Raw genomic sequence first — 14,408 nt, 5'->3', positions numbered from 1 at the left:
AGTAGGGAGCCATGGATTCTTTAAAAAATGATGACATGACTAGTGAAAAATAATCCATAAAACAGGTAATTTATAGAAGGTGTTCAGTAATTATTAGTTAAAGTGAATTAAATTACCAAGAGAAACTAGAAACATTAATTATCGCCACCACTTATTTTATATGCATACAGAATTGACTTCAACACATATCCCTTACTTGTACCAGAATCACATTTAAAGCATGATGCCACTACAGGAAGCATGGAAACTGTACAAGGAAGTATTACCTTTTTATAAATCAAACTAAACATAGCTATCCTCATCTGCATTCCAATGTGGTGAAGGCCAAAAATGGCTGGGTGCAGAAGCAGTGTCCTCACAATAAAGAGAAGGCATAAACCTATGGCTAGGTAAATAGCAATGGAGCGTTCCACCTTGTTATCTGGATCATAGGAAGCTATGATTCTTCCCAGTAAGAGAGGTTGGACTGCTTTGGTAACTTCCTGCAGAAGAGGAAAAACAGAGAAATTAAATTTCATTTCCCATTCATAAAATGCCCTCGCAATTTCAACACAATAAGTTTCATCTTTAGAGGACTTAAAATGTGTTTTATATAGAGGACCATAGCATTTATGAAACTCTCCAAGTTATTTTTCAAATCTTTATATTTTGAAATAGGAGTTATATTTTGATTAGAACAAAAGTCATTTGGAGACATTTGTGTAAAGTATTTTTGACTAAAGAGTGTATAATGGCCATAAAGTAAAAGTATAGTTTCTGGAGTGATGTGTTAACATCTACAAAGTACTTAATATTTTATAAGATATTTTCATATGATTTCTATGACAAATTTTAGGAGTCAGAGTGGGAATTATTATTTTCATATTCCAGATAAAAAAACTAAGGCCAAAGAGACTAGATGACTTGATAAGATTTCAAAATAGAACTTTCAAAAAAGTATTTCAAGCAATGGCTTTATCTTCAGAATGAGCAAAGTTTCTCCAGGCGATCACATAAAGGGGAGCTGGCAACAGGAGGAAGGAATATGCAGGCACTAGTAGTATTTAGTCAGTCACTTCATGACCATGCCCTTCTCAATCTGGAATTAAGTATGAACTTCAGAGAAGGAGTATGCCAACAAACTTCAAACATGAGGCAGTTTCCAAAGATTCATCAACCACTGAAAGGCTTACTAGTTGATAAAAAATGTCCAAAGTTGTGTTTTCCAAATGCATCTTTAGTCAATTACAATGTCAAATTGTCTGCCAAATTCAGTACCTTTTCTGCTGAATATATAGGAGTTCTAACCAATCCTACTAAATTGCCTTCGACAGGGAAAGACACATAATACCCCCCCACTTTATTGTTTTAATAAAATGGGGTCTAAGGCTAAACCCCGCAGGAAAATGATGGTATGCTGATTGGTTCCATTGGAAATGTATACTTTTAAGCCCTACTAAGCCCATAGTGTTGCTCAGTATAACTCCTTCTCAACCCTTAATTTCCTTTTTCACCCATTTGTCACCATTATTAGGTCTTTTCTAGACCTTAACTACTCAACCACCAGCCCATTCAATCTCAATATAATTTTAAAAATACCTGGAGACAAACAAAAAATGAACATGTGAGTTACCCTGAATGTATGAGATGCAGCAAAAGCTGTACTGAGAGGGAAATATGTAGCAATATAGGCCCACATCAAGAAACAAGAAAGATCTTGAATAAATCATCTAACCTTATACCTTAAACCTTAAGGAAGTAGAAAAATAATAACAAACAAAAGCAGGAGTCAGTAAAAGAAAGGAAACAATAAAAATTAGAGTGGAAATAAGAGAAATAGAAATGAGAGATAGATATCAAAACGAAACCATTAAATACATAGATGAAAACAGGCATGACATTGGCTTCATTTGGCTACTTAACTCTGATGGAAACAGAAACAAAAACAAAAATAACAAATTGGACTACATCAAGCTAAAAGTTTCTTCCTAGCAAGAGAATGCCATACAAACGAAAAGATACCCTACTATATGGGAGAAAATATTCGCACTTTATACATCTGACAAGGAGCTGATATCTAAGAACTACAAAGAACACATATAATTCAAAAAGAAAGCAAAGAACCCAATCAAAAAATAGGCAGAAGAGCAAAATACATTACAAAATAGGCACATAATGTATGTCTACATTACCAAAGTAGACATACAGATGGCAAATATGTACATGAAAAAAATACTCATCATCACTATTATGAGGGAAATGCAAATCAAAACCAGAAAGAAATACTACCTCACACACATGAAAAAGTTCAACATTCGAAAGTACAGAAATAACAAGTATTGTTAAGGATATGGAAAAAGAGAAGCCCCTTTACACTGTTGATGGGAAGGTAAACTGGTCCAGCCTCTATGGAAAACAGTATAGAGATTACTCAAAATATTAAAATATATCTGCAATATGACCCAGCAATTTCACACCTAGGAATTCCACACCAAAGAATGCAAGAACACTAATATGAAGGTATATACACATTTCTATGTTCATTAAAACACTATTTAAAATAACCAAGGTAGGGCCTCCCCTGGTGGTGCAGCGGTTGAGTGCTGGGCTGTGAAGCTGCTCGCAGCCTCTGCAGGGACAGTTCCATCCCCGGCCACCGGCAAGGGTCCCACATGGCACGCAGACCTCTCCTGTTGCGCCCACTGCTCCCCTCAGCAGTGTATTTCGTCAGTCTGCCTGTTCTGCTCCCCACTCTGGCTCTGGTGAATCCTCTCACCCTCCTGCGCTTCTGACTGTACCCAGTGCTTGTATAAATAAATAAATAAATAAATAAATAAATAAATAAATAAATAAATAAATAAATAAATCTTTTTAAAAAATAAAATAAAAATAAAATAACCAAGGTATAGAAAAACCTAAATGTCCATAGAGAGACTAGTAAATATAATGTGGCATACATACACAATGAAATACTACTCAGGGTTTTTTGGGTTTTTTTTTTTAAAGATTGATTGATTAATTGATTGATGCATACAAGAGCTGGGGGTACAGGCCAGATGTGTGGGAGGGTGAGAGGATTCACCAGAGACAGAGCAAGGAACAGAACAGGCAGACTGATGAAATACACTGCTGAGAGGAGCAGCGGCGCGACAAGAGAGGTCTGTGGCGACATGTGGGACCCTCACCGGTCGGCCGGGTTTGAACTGGCGCTGCAGAGGGTGCAGACAGCTTCACAGCGCAGCGCTCAACCGCCTGTGGCACCAGGGGAGGCCCGAAATACTACTCAGTTTTAAGAAAAACAGATGAAATGTTGCCTTGCAATAACATGAATAGAACTGGAGGGGATTATGCTAAGCAAAGTTAGAAAGGAGAAAGACAATTCCTGGATGATTTCATGCATATATGGAATTTAGAGAAACAAAATAAAGGAGCAGGCAAAACCAAATCAAACCAAACCCCAGAAATCGAACTGTAGAATTGAGGCTAACAAAGGGGAGAGGGAGCCCAGTGGACTACAATGGAAGATTATGTGTGGCACAACTAAAGATGTATGAACCTATACCTTTACATCATATATAGTGTTACAAATCAATATTACCTAAATGAAACAAAATAAATTAATAAAAGACATGAACAGATATGAATAAAAAGGGATGTATTTTTCTCTATCAACTTCATCCTCTGAAAGAACACTAACGTGGGCCTCCCCGGTGGCGCAGCGGTTGAGTGCTGGGTTGCGAAGCTGCCCACGGCTTCTGCAGTGCCGGTTCCATTCCCAGCTGCTCCCCAGACACCAGAAGAGGGTCCCACATGGCGCGCAGACCTCTCCTGCCGCCCGCTGCTCCCCTCAGCAGTGTACTTCGGTCCTTCTGCCTGCTCTGCTCCCAGCTCTGGCTCTGGTGAATTCTCTCACCCTCCCGCGCTTCTGACTGCACCCAGTGCTTGTATAAATAAATAACTAAAACTTGAAAAAAAAAAAAAACACTAATGTATAGAGTGCTGTCATTGACCATTGGTTTTGTGTAGCTGATCATTTTATACTGTATATTTAGTACTTCATTTCAAAATAACTGTTAGACAAAGGCTCTGATTATAAGAAAATATTCATGTGTTTTAAAAACTTTCCCAACTAATCACAATCATGGGATAGTAGAGTTCCCTCATCTCATATATCCATATCTTAAATTTAAGTCTGAATTGCAGTAAACAGACAAATGCTTAAAAAGATTCACTAAACTCCTACCCAGATAAAAAATGTTTATCATGTCTGTGGAATAGTGCTTATTTATTAAAAAATATGTGCAGAAATTATTGTTTGCAGGCATACATTATTTAATGCATGCTTTATACTTTTACAACACATGTATCCATCTCTAGAATACCAATATAGAATTATTTTTGAGGTTTTAAATTTTATATAGATGGTATCATACTGTGCATTCTACAATTGTTTTTAACATTGTGTTTAGATATTTATTACCAGGGATACATGTATATCTACTTCATTTATTCTAAGTGCTGACCAACATGACATCCTGTGTATAAATTAGATAATGTGCTCCATGATTCTACAGTAGAAGAGAGGTTGTTTCCATTCCTAAACTATTACTAACTGTAAAAGTGTTGTCCTGGCAATTTTTATTAAGTTCCATATCTATGCCTAACTTTCTCTAGTGTAAATGGTTTTACTTTATAGTAACTCCTTAAGCTAGGAAAATCTACAGTCAATATAGCCCTTGGATTTAAAATTGTATGTATTAACATATTTGCATTACAAAACAAATTTTCACAGCGGTAATATTTTATCCTTAAAATTATTTTAGATGAATGTTTAAATCGTTCTAGAATTTTCTGATTTTCTTGTTTTTCATAGATGAATGTCAATACTATATTTTGATTTATTTTTGTATAATCATGTGTTACTCTTGCTGAAAGTGTATGGCTATAGAGCAGAAAGGAGCATCGATAATTACCATACATAGCAGATAAAGTATCATTTCTTGCTCATTATAAGATAATAACTGAAAGAGGCAACTATCACTGCTGCTCATGAATTCAATTGCTCATATCATAATTAGCATAAAACCTTTCTTCCTTTTCTAGAACCTATATATGTATTTTCCTAATAGATATTATATCAAATAATATAGTACTACTAAAAAATATCACATTACACATTTCTAAGGAGTAGCTTCTATTTATGGAATGCCAAAAAGAGCATTCTAAGAAAAAAGAAAACTTTTTTTTTTAAAGATTTATTTATTTATTCAAACAAGCACTGGGTACAGTCAGAAGTGCGGGAGGGTGAGAGAATTCACCAGAGCCAGAGCGGGGAACAGAACAGGCAGACTGACGAAATACACTGCTGAGAGGAGCAGTGGGCACAACAGGAGAGGTCTGCGCGCCATGTGGGACCCTTGCCGGTGGCTGGGGATGGAACTGTCGCTGCAGAGGCTGCGGGCAGCTTCACAGCCCAGCACTCAACTGCTGCGCCACCAGGGGAGGCCCAAAAGAAAACTATTCTACCAACCCAGTTGTACTCAAAATTTTAGTTAGAAAGGTACACATATAAGTTTGTTTCCTATTGAATAATTTGAACTAAACTCCCTGTCATTATATTGCCATAATTTTATTCATGCCCTGTCATCTCTATCACAAAGGCCCATTAGCTGAATTGCTATTCACTTGCCATTTATAGCAAAGTAAAAGTGTATTAATCTGATTGGACATCTTACAAATTATGATTACTTAAGTGGTTGTCATCTTGCCTCAACTGAAAGAGGACATACTCTTCTTTTGAACTACAATGGCTAATTCACAAAGATACTGGTAGTATTAACTTGGGACAGTACATGCTCACGAAACAAATTGGTTTATTTTGGGGTGAGAAAATTCTAATAATAGAGCCATCTGCAAACAGCAACCAATTTAAATCTCACCATTATGGAACTGTTAACATTCAAGGACAAAATTAGCACTCCAACCCCCCTTCAAGAGTTTAATCTCTTTTAAGAAGCACGTTCCCTAATATTTACAATAGAACCATTTACAGTATCACCTGATTTTTTATTTGGAAAGGAAAACAATGTCAACTGATACCTTGCTTGATCTATGAAGTACAATCCTTTACACTAAGCATCCTTAATGACTAGGAGGAATATAGTACTATATTCTTGGTCTATAAATGCTACATGTACCCTGTTATTCAGACTATTGTTAGAGACACAGACGTTTCCAGACATGGATAAGTCTGCTTTTGCTGGATATTCAGGCCATGAAAGAAAGTTCAGATAAAAATGGAAAACTTGGTACAAGTTTGCAATTGCATTAAGTGAATTAATCCCAAAATAACTTGACTTGAAAAATCACAATTTCAAGTCCCAGGCATTAGTTGTTCCTAATACAAGTAGAGGATTAAAGGACTTCTAAAGTTGCATTGTTTTCTACTGTGCATTGTTAGCAAAATCATGATCAATATGATTTCCATTCATTTTAATTATATTTATACCAGGAATTCTAGGACATTATTTGAGAAATACTGAGAGGTTAAATGTCCTCATATTGAGAAATTAAAAGTATACCAATAGACTATGAAGAGCATATCTTAATAACAACTGCTGTAAGGGAATCTAATAAAATTCTAATATCTGCTTTTGATAAACCTTCTAAATAAACACAAGTATATATAATATATATCTATATATATAGATATAGATATAGAGAGAGATCTATATCGAGATATATATATATGTATATATATATCCCCTTAGCCTGAGAAAGAAGTTTTTCCTCAACACAACAATCAGCACCATAATTAATAAAACTCTAGATGCATTACCTTGACAGTCAGAAAAACAGAAACAAATACTGGCTATTACTAAAATTTCAATTTTAGTAATGTGACTCAACAAGAAAAAGTTTTGAAATATGAATTCTGAAAATAAGTGAAGAGTGTTATTATTAGCATAGAATATGATTTTCTACAAAACAAATTTAAATGAGTCAAGAGTTTAACAGGTAGAGGTTTAAAAACAATCATACTAAGAAAATACATTCCAGTATACCAAGCATAATAATTTCACAGTAAAAATATACCATAAGATACAATGCAAATATCAGTTATACATAAATATATCACAATTTACTTTATGAAACATTACTGACATATGACAAATAAATGGAGAAACTTAAAAACTTTTTAAAAAGAAAAACTGGATATTGGAAGGATCACATTCTCCTCCACGTTATTTTTTGAGATTGATGTAACCTCCATAAAAATTCCTAGTAGGATTTTGGGAAGTGAAATTTTAATACCATAAGAGCAGGACTAAGCTTTTGCAACAATTCCAATGTCATTGCAACAATGTACAATGCCTACCACAGATTACCCACTCAGCAAGTATTTGTTGAAGCAATGAATAAAATTATTCTAAATTTCATTTGGAAAAACTGAGAGACTAATCAAAAACATTTGAGAAATAAGAATAAAATATGAGGGTTTAAATTACTGGATATTAAATATTATTAAACAACTATAATAATATATGGTGTAACAAAGAAATTTACTGATTTATCTGGAAGTCCAGGCACAGGTCCAAGTACATGTAATGATTCAATATACAATAAAATAATGCATTTTAATTCAGTGGAGACAGGCTAGATTATACAATAAGTGATAGAGAAACTAGATACTTATTCTTCTAATTAGATTTCTATCTATACATACACCAAAATAAATTCCAAATGGATTAGATATTTTTTCTAAAAGATGAAACAGTAAAAACATATAGATGTGCTTATATAATAACCGAATGGGGAGGATCTTTCAAAATGGCTGATGTTAAAAGCAGAAAACAAAGAAAAAGGTATATAGACTTGGCAGTAAATGTTTAAAAATTATAATGTCTATTAAAAAATTAAAATAAAAAAATAAAATCTTGCTAGAAACATAAATGACAGATTGGGGAAAATATTCTCTCATGTATTGATCAGAAAAAGCAAAGAAACCAAAAAAAAAAAAAAAAAAAAAAAGATGAAGTACACACATAACAAAAGACTAAAGCAAAATTAATATATAAAAACTTTAAACTCACTAGGAACCAAAAGTTTAGCAAATAAAATTATAAGTCTTTTTCACTTAGCAATTTGGAAACACTTTTAAAATGATAACATGTATTATTGGTGAACATGGATCCTTTACTATTTATTTTTTTTTAATAATAAATTTTATTTTTATATTCCCCATACAAGATCCTTTACTATTTAGTAGTAAGAAAGTAAATTAGTAATCTTTTCTGGATGGCAATTTGAAAATCTACTAAAATTTAACTTTGGATGTACATTAAGGATTGTTTACTAGTGTGAATAATTGGAGCACTATAAATATTCAGTGATGATGAACTGACAAATTATGGCACAGCTATATGATTCATTGAGCATTAACATGATTATGTAGAAAGACATCTAATGACGTGAGAAGGCATTCGCAATATATCAAGAGGAGAGGCAGATTTATAACACCTTATGTCAAGTAATGGTCCCCTGCCATTTATTAAGCATATATTCCCACAGTGGGGGGAACCCCTGAATATCAAGGGACCACTGTACCTAAGTTTTTGAGAAGTCCAAAGTTATACTTAGATTTCTCAAATGCAGAGGGGACAGCATCCCTAACCCCCATGTTGTTCAAGGGTTAACTGTAAACTGAGCACCTTGCTTTGCCTCTGGAGACCTCAGGGTTTCCCTTACACATACACATCAATTTTTCTGGTGGTTTTCTGATTTTTTTCACAGGTAAAAGATATCTAAAAGGATAATAAAATTTTGGATAGAAAATTGCATGTAACTTACATAATTAATAAATGAAAAAAAGAAAAAATACATGAACAAAAATATGAGCGACAGTAAGCACACATACAGGGTACAATCCCAACTTAGCACTTCTAACTGACTTACATACAAAGCAAACACTTAACATTCAGCCTCTGACATGGTGAAGAAGAGCGTCAAATATTTACATGGATACGCTAAGATCTGGTGGTAAGTTGTGGCTTTATACTCATTGCTAAAGGAAGAGGTTTTTTCCAAGTTTGGCATAGAAAATTAAACCTATTCCTTGCCACAAATGTTTGCAGTTTTTACAAAGATGCATGTACACCATACCAAGAACAGATTCTTTCAAAAATATCATAATACTTGTCTACCTTTAAATAATGTTTTTTAGATTCAATACCCAATTCAAAATGTTTTGTTTTGGGTATTTTCCTTTTGGTGCTGTTTGATTCATTAACTCTTATCAGCAAAGCCCTCACTAGAAATCTAAGCTAATGTTTAGTAAGAAAAAAATTCTTGGATTAAACCAGCAATAGGTTTAATCCAGAAAATGGGATAATGGAAAATATATTCAAATATTAATTTTTTTCTGAAAAATGCTTAAAATGTAGCTATGATTTTAAACATTAACAAAATATTTTCCTCAGCCCTATAAAAATTAAATCAGCACGTTAAGACATTTGCAGCACATATTGAGAAATAAGTAAATATAAATAATATGTGTATTTGTGCACATATGTAGATACTCTATTTAAAAATATATTAATAGTTAACAGCAGTATGGCACTTTTTGTGAACCATTTTAACATCAATCTAGCAAATCAAGTTATAAATTAACATTGCTGTAATTGAAGATAGTTGCCATTTCTCTAGGCTACATGTCATAGAACATAACTTCAAAGAAGGAAAGGATCACAGACACACTACCCTTTACTACGGCTCCTTTAATTGCACAGTTAAGGAAACTGAGATGCAGACATGTCTGATTTGCCCAAAGATCATAGAATAGGCTGTAGCATCAGAGCATAAGCATAACCCAGGAGAGTTAAAAACAAAATGTTCTACCTTTGAAAAAAATACACACTTGAGTACATCACATATATTTCACTTTATTTCGCCACATCACATTCATTAGTCACTGCTGGATACTGGTTAGCTACAAGAGCTAATGATGCATCATGTTCCTACAAGGAATGAGAGAACTGGGCCTCATCCAGGTTAAATCATAAGTACATGATTACAGACAATTCCTAATTTACAATTTGATTTTAGTCCCAATATTTCACATGTACGAATGAGAGATAATTCTACTGAACAAGGTGCTGAATACCTAGGTTACCCCTCAAAAGCATACATAATGCTTTAGAGAAACTTCTGTTCAAATATCAGTGTAGAAACCTAGTCACCCTTACAACAATGCTTCTACAAGAAAAGATAAAGCATTTACAGTTGCTGCATTCTTGGAAGAGAAGCATGTGCCTCTTAGCTATATCTTGACCCTCTCCATGCACCCTGTTATCTGCTTCTTGGGAGGCCTGGAGGAGGGTGCAGGAAGGAAAACAGAAAATTAACACTGGGACTTTCCCATAAACTCTTCTCCACATTTCAGTTTCAGTGAGATTCCTGTCACTTTCATTCGGGGTTTCCTTGGCTCTGCTGAGTCTGTCCACTTCTCTTATAACAACTGTTAAGACTTTCTCTTCTTCCATGACCCAGTCAGACCTGGCAACACAAAGGTGACTCTCAGGCAAAGAGCATTATCACCCGAGCGTTCTTAGAAATGCAGAATCTCAAGTCTGACTTGAAACTTCCTGAGTCAGACTATCTGTCATTAAGAGAGTGAATATTCATTTCACTATGTTTTAAATTGTTTCAGTATTATCACTAAGAATAAAATCAAATGAAAATGTTCTTTCTATGTGTTACCTTCCTCCCCACCCCCACCCCACCAATATTCTCACTTAGATTCTACCAGTGTCATAGGCATTCAGTGATAATGCCCATTTTTTTTTTCTATCTGAATCAGAATCACCAGGGAACTTTTCAAGGCTACTGTTATCCCATCTGCCATCCCAGGCTGATTAAATGATCTGATATGGGGTGCAGCTACTGGTTACTCTAAAGACTAAAATACAAATTCCTTATATTTCAAAGAAATGTAAATGCCAAGAACTTCCAGGTCCTCCCATTGTAGGAACTGGGGGGACGGATGGAATGATATGGGTAGAAAGTACACATGTATTTTACGTTACAGATGAAGTTTCTAGTAGGAAGTTGAGTATATAGTGTGAGCTTAGGCAGTGCAGCATGCAAGTCACTGCTGGGAGCAGAGAAGCAGCTAGTTATGAAGAGAAAGGAGGATGGGAGAGGAAGAGGAGAAGAGAATCCTACCTGATAGGCCTCTAGAAGGATATTGCTGGAGATAGCTGTCCTTAGGTAGCCAGTTATGTAAAAGAGAGACACAAATCAAAGCATCGAGGTCAGGGGCTGTCTGTGTGCAGAATTCCCCCAAACCACTCTCCCAGAAAGCTTGTATTCAAATACCTATTCAACTCCTTTGTTGAAATATAAGAGACAAAGATATTTTTTTTTTTTTTGCAATATAGAATATGGAACATGAGAGCTTTAGAATATAAGAACTTCTCTTTCATGTCCATAAATTTCTTAGAATTTAATGAATAAAAGTAGTTTGACCTAAGTTGCACTGCCAAGTATGCCAATTTCATGATGGAAAACATTCCCAGTGCAGCCTAAGAATCAAGAACACTTTTCAGAGCATGTTTGTGAATTTCTTATCGTAACAAATGTATTGTGATAACCATATTCTCTCAGTAATCTGCTTACAGAACTCCCTCCACTTGGCTTCCCTCGGACTATCCTTAATTGACTCTTACTCAGGTTTTCAACAGCCAGTTTCTCTTCTTTGCTGGCATTCATAAATGTTAAAAGACAGTATTGTATCTGGCTGCTGAGTCAGATGGAGAAAAACTAAATACATAGTTAATGACGAAAGGCCATAGCTAATATGATTTATAATTGCATCAGTATTACAGAAAGACAGTCTCCTTCATGATGATATTTCCTTTTTCTTAACCTTTCATGGTCAACAGTAAATATTTTTTCTGAAACCATCCAACATTCCTTATATCAAAATTATCCTGATTTAGAGAGACTAAGAATCTATAGAACATTTTGAATGTATACCTTTTACCAAGTGTTAAAGTACCTTCAAGAATTCCTGCTCATTTAATGGAATTTAAAACTTACCAATATATCTGCCCCCTCCCCACACACACACACACCAATGAAGGATGCCCAGAAAGAATACCATAAATACTAAGACATTAGGATAAGTTTTTTTTTTAAAGGATAGAGGTATTATAATGACTGTTTCCTCTTTTCTTCTATAAGGAACAAAAACAGTGGTGTTCAGAGAGCAGATGTCCTGAAAAGCTGCACTTGTCTTAAAAAAAATAAAAGCTACCATAAAAAGTTCCCAAAGTATCAACAAGAATGACCCCCATGTATCCATCCACCAGTGATTATGAATTCATGAACAATCTTATTTGAAAGCTACAATCATCTTAAGAACTACAAAATAATACAAATTCTTTGAGGCTATAGTTTTCAACATTTTTATCACTTAAAATTGCCTGGCCTCAGTGAGACCTCCCCTTTGTGACATGGGTAAGAAACCCATAGCCTCACCAAACTTGAGCCATTGCCAATATAAATTTTACTCTCCATTCCGTCTCATCCTGCACATTTCAGCTGTTTTCCCTATCACTTTTCCTTACCAACATTCTGTTGATTATCAGTAATACATTTAACCCTCAAATGTGGGGTCAGCTCTAGACCTGTAGTCCAGGGTTCAGGCTATCTAGGGAACACATCTCCCTTCACCCATATCCATGGGTAAGTAATGCAAATCATGTAAGGTTGCTTTTGTTGTGATATTTTTAAACTTAAAAAGTTTAAGAATGTTTATCCTTCTTCACACCCAGTCCATTCTCCTACCCCTTGTTTTGTTTATAGGTCTGGCCCTTAGCCCTATTGTCTCATGGGGGGATTTCCCATTTCCTTCCCAAGTATAAGGAAATGAGACGATTCTAGTTGGTTTCCTATTCTTGTTTCCTGTTGTTAACTTTCTTCAGATGTGACCTTGAGATGACCCTGGAAGAATCATCAGCCCTCAAGAGTCTGTTAACCTGTGTCTGCTGAGAAGATGCAAAGAAACTCAGGAGACAAAAGACCAGTTACTACTAACCATCATTCAGTTGAGTACCTAAATACAATCATTGTAAATATAATTATAGAGCAATTTTAATCTGATACAGTGGAAAGGTCATGGGCTTTGGAGCTAAAGAGATCCAGCAATCACTCAAATTTACCATATGCGTGACTTTGGGAAAGTTACTTAATTTCCCTGCATCTCAATTTCCTTCTCTGAATATTAGAGATAATAGTGTCTGCTCCAAGGAGTTATAAGGAAAATCAAATAAAATAATCTGCAACAAGGGCTTAATGTTGAATCTGGAACACATTAGATACTCAATAAATATTAAACCGTATCATGTTCATTTTTTGGTCTGTGTGCACCAGACCAAAAAATATATTTTGTAAACATATTTGGGCATCATCTAAACTTTCACATTTAGGTGAGCATTTTTGCTCACATGCAACTTCTATGCTGGTGGAATCTACAGGAATAAATTAATCCACAAGCCAGGCACAGCTCAAAAGGGGCTTAATTATGCCTCTCTTCCAGCTTCTGCTCAGTTGTGTTTATGTTAATCAATGGAAGCAACATGTGATGGAGAACATGATTAGGGAAAATTTTGCATTTCACAGTCTTAGTCATGACATAATAAATGTTTGAAATATTGGCTTCAATCTAACAATGATATAATCAGAATGTCACATTCTTAAATGTTACAAGAGGAAATCACACTTCCATACACTGATTTAAATGCAGTAAATATAGTCATTAAAGCAACCAACAAAATATTTTTTAATTAAGTCAAGTAGGACCAGAAGTTATAGATAAAATTGTTTTCCAAAGCTCTGGGTACTTTTATTGAGGAAAATCCCCTTATAGATAACTTTAAAATAACTCTTCAGATACCTTATTCATATTTACCAGCAAAATATTTTCAACCCCAAACTCTTGCAGGTTTCTATAGGAATAGATGAATATATCAGAGAGACATAAAGACATATAAATAGATTTAAAAGCCAGAATTGCTTCCCTAGACCTAAAGACAGTCATCTTAGTTAAGAAGAATTTTTAGATGGTTTTTACTTGGTGGACATTAACTACAGGTTCTTAAAGCAATGCAACTTGTATGGCATCTCTTTGGGAGACACTGTGACTTCACTCAGTCACAGAGGCATGAAATGAAAACAACAAAAATTCATCCAGGTGGTACTTAACATCCAAAAGCAAATATTGCATACAACTAAATAAATTTTCACCTTGTCATTAACTCTCACAAGTTACAGCTAAAATTTTTTAAATGATGCTCTAGTGGTATAAAAACTAATAGATCACAGTCACATTTCACAGCAGCTGGAAAACATCCCAGACTTCATGAAAA

At 34.7% G+C, this 14,408-nt stretch overlaps 1 protein-coding gene across 1 annotated transcript in view; it reads right to left on the bottom strand.

The window, feature by feature from the left end:
• The window catches only part of CFTR (CF transmembrane conductance regulator), a 152,945-nt gene that overhangs the window by 104,284 nt on the left and 34,253 nt on the right, over positions 1 to 14,408 (bottom strand). The window contains exon 4 of the mRNA XM_054692591.1: positions 267 to 482. Within this exon, the coding sequence (XP_054548566.1) occupies positions 267 to 482 (216 nt within the window). The remainder of the gene's footprint in view (positions 1 to 266; positions 483 to 14,408) is intronic.

The sequence above is a fragment of the Talpa occidentalis genome, unplaced genomic scaffold, assembly GCF_014898055.3.
Source record: "Talpa occidentalis isolate TD23 unplaced genomic scaffold, MPIMG_talOcc4v2.1, whole genome shotgun sequence".
Taxonomy (NCBI): Eukaryota; Metazoa; Chordata; class Mammalia; order Eulipotyphla; family Talpidae; genus Talpa; species Talpa occidentalis.
This window is presented reverse-complemented; position numbering and strand designations above follow the sequence as displayed.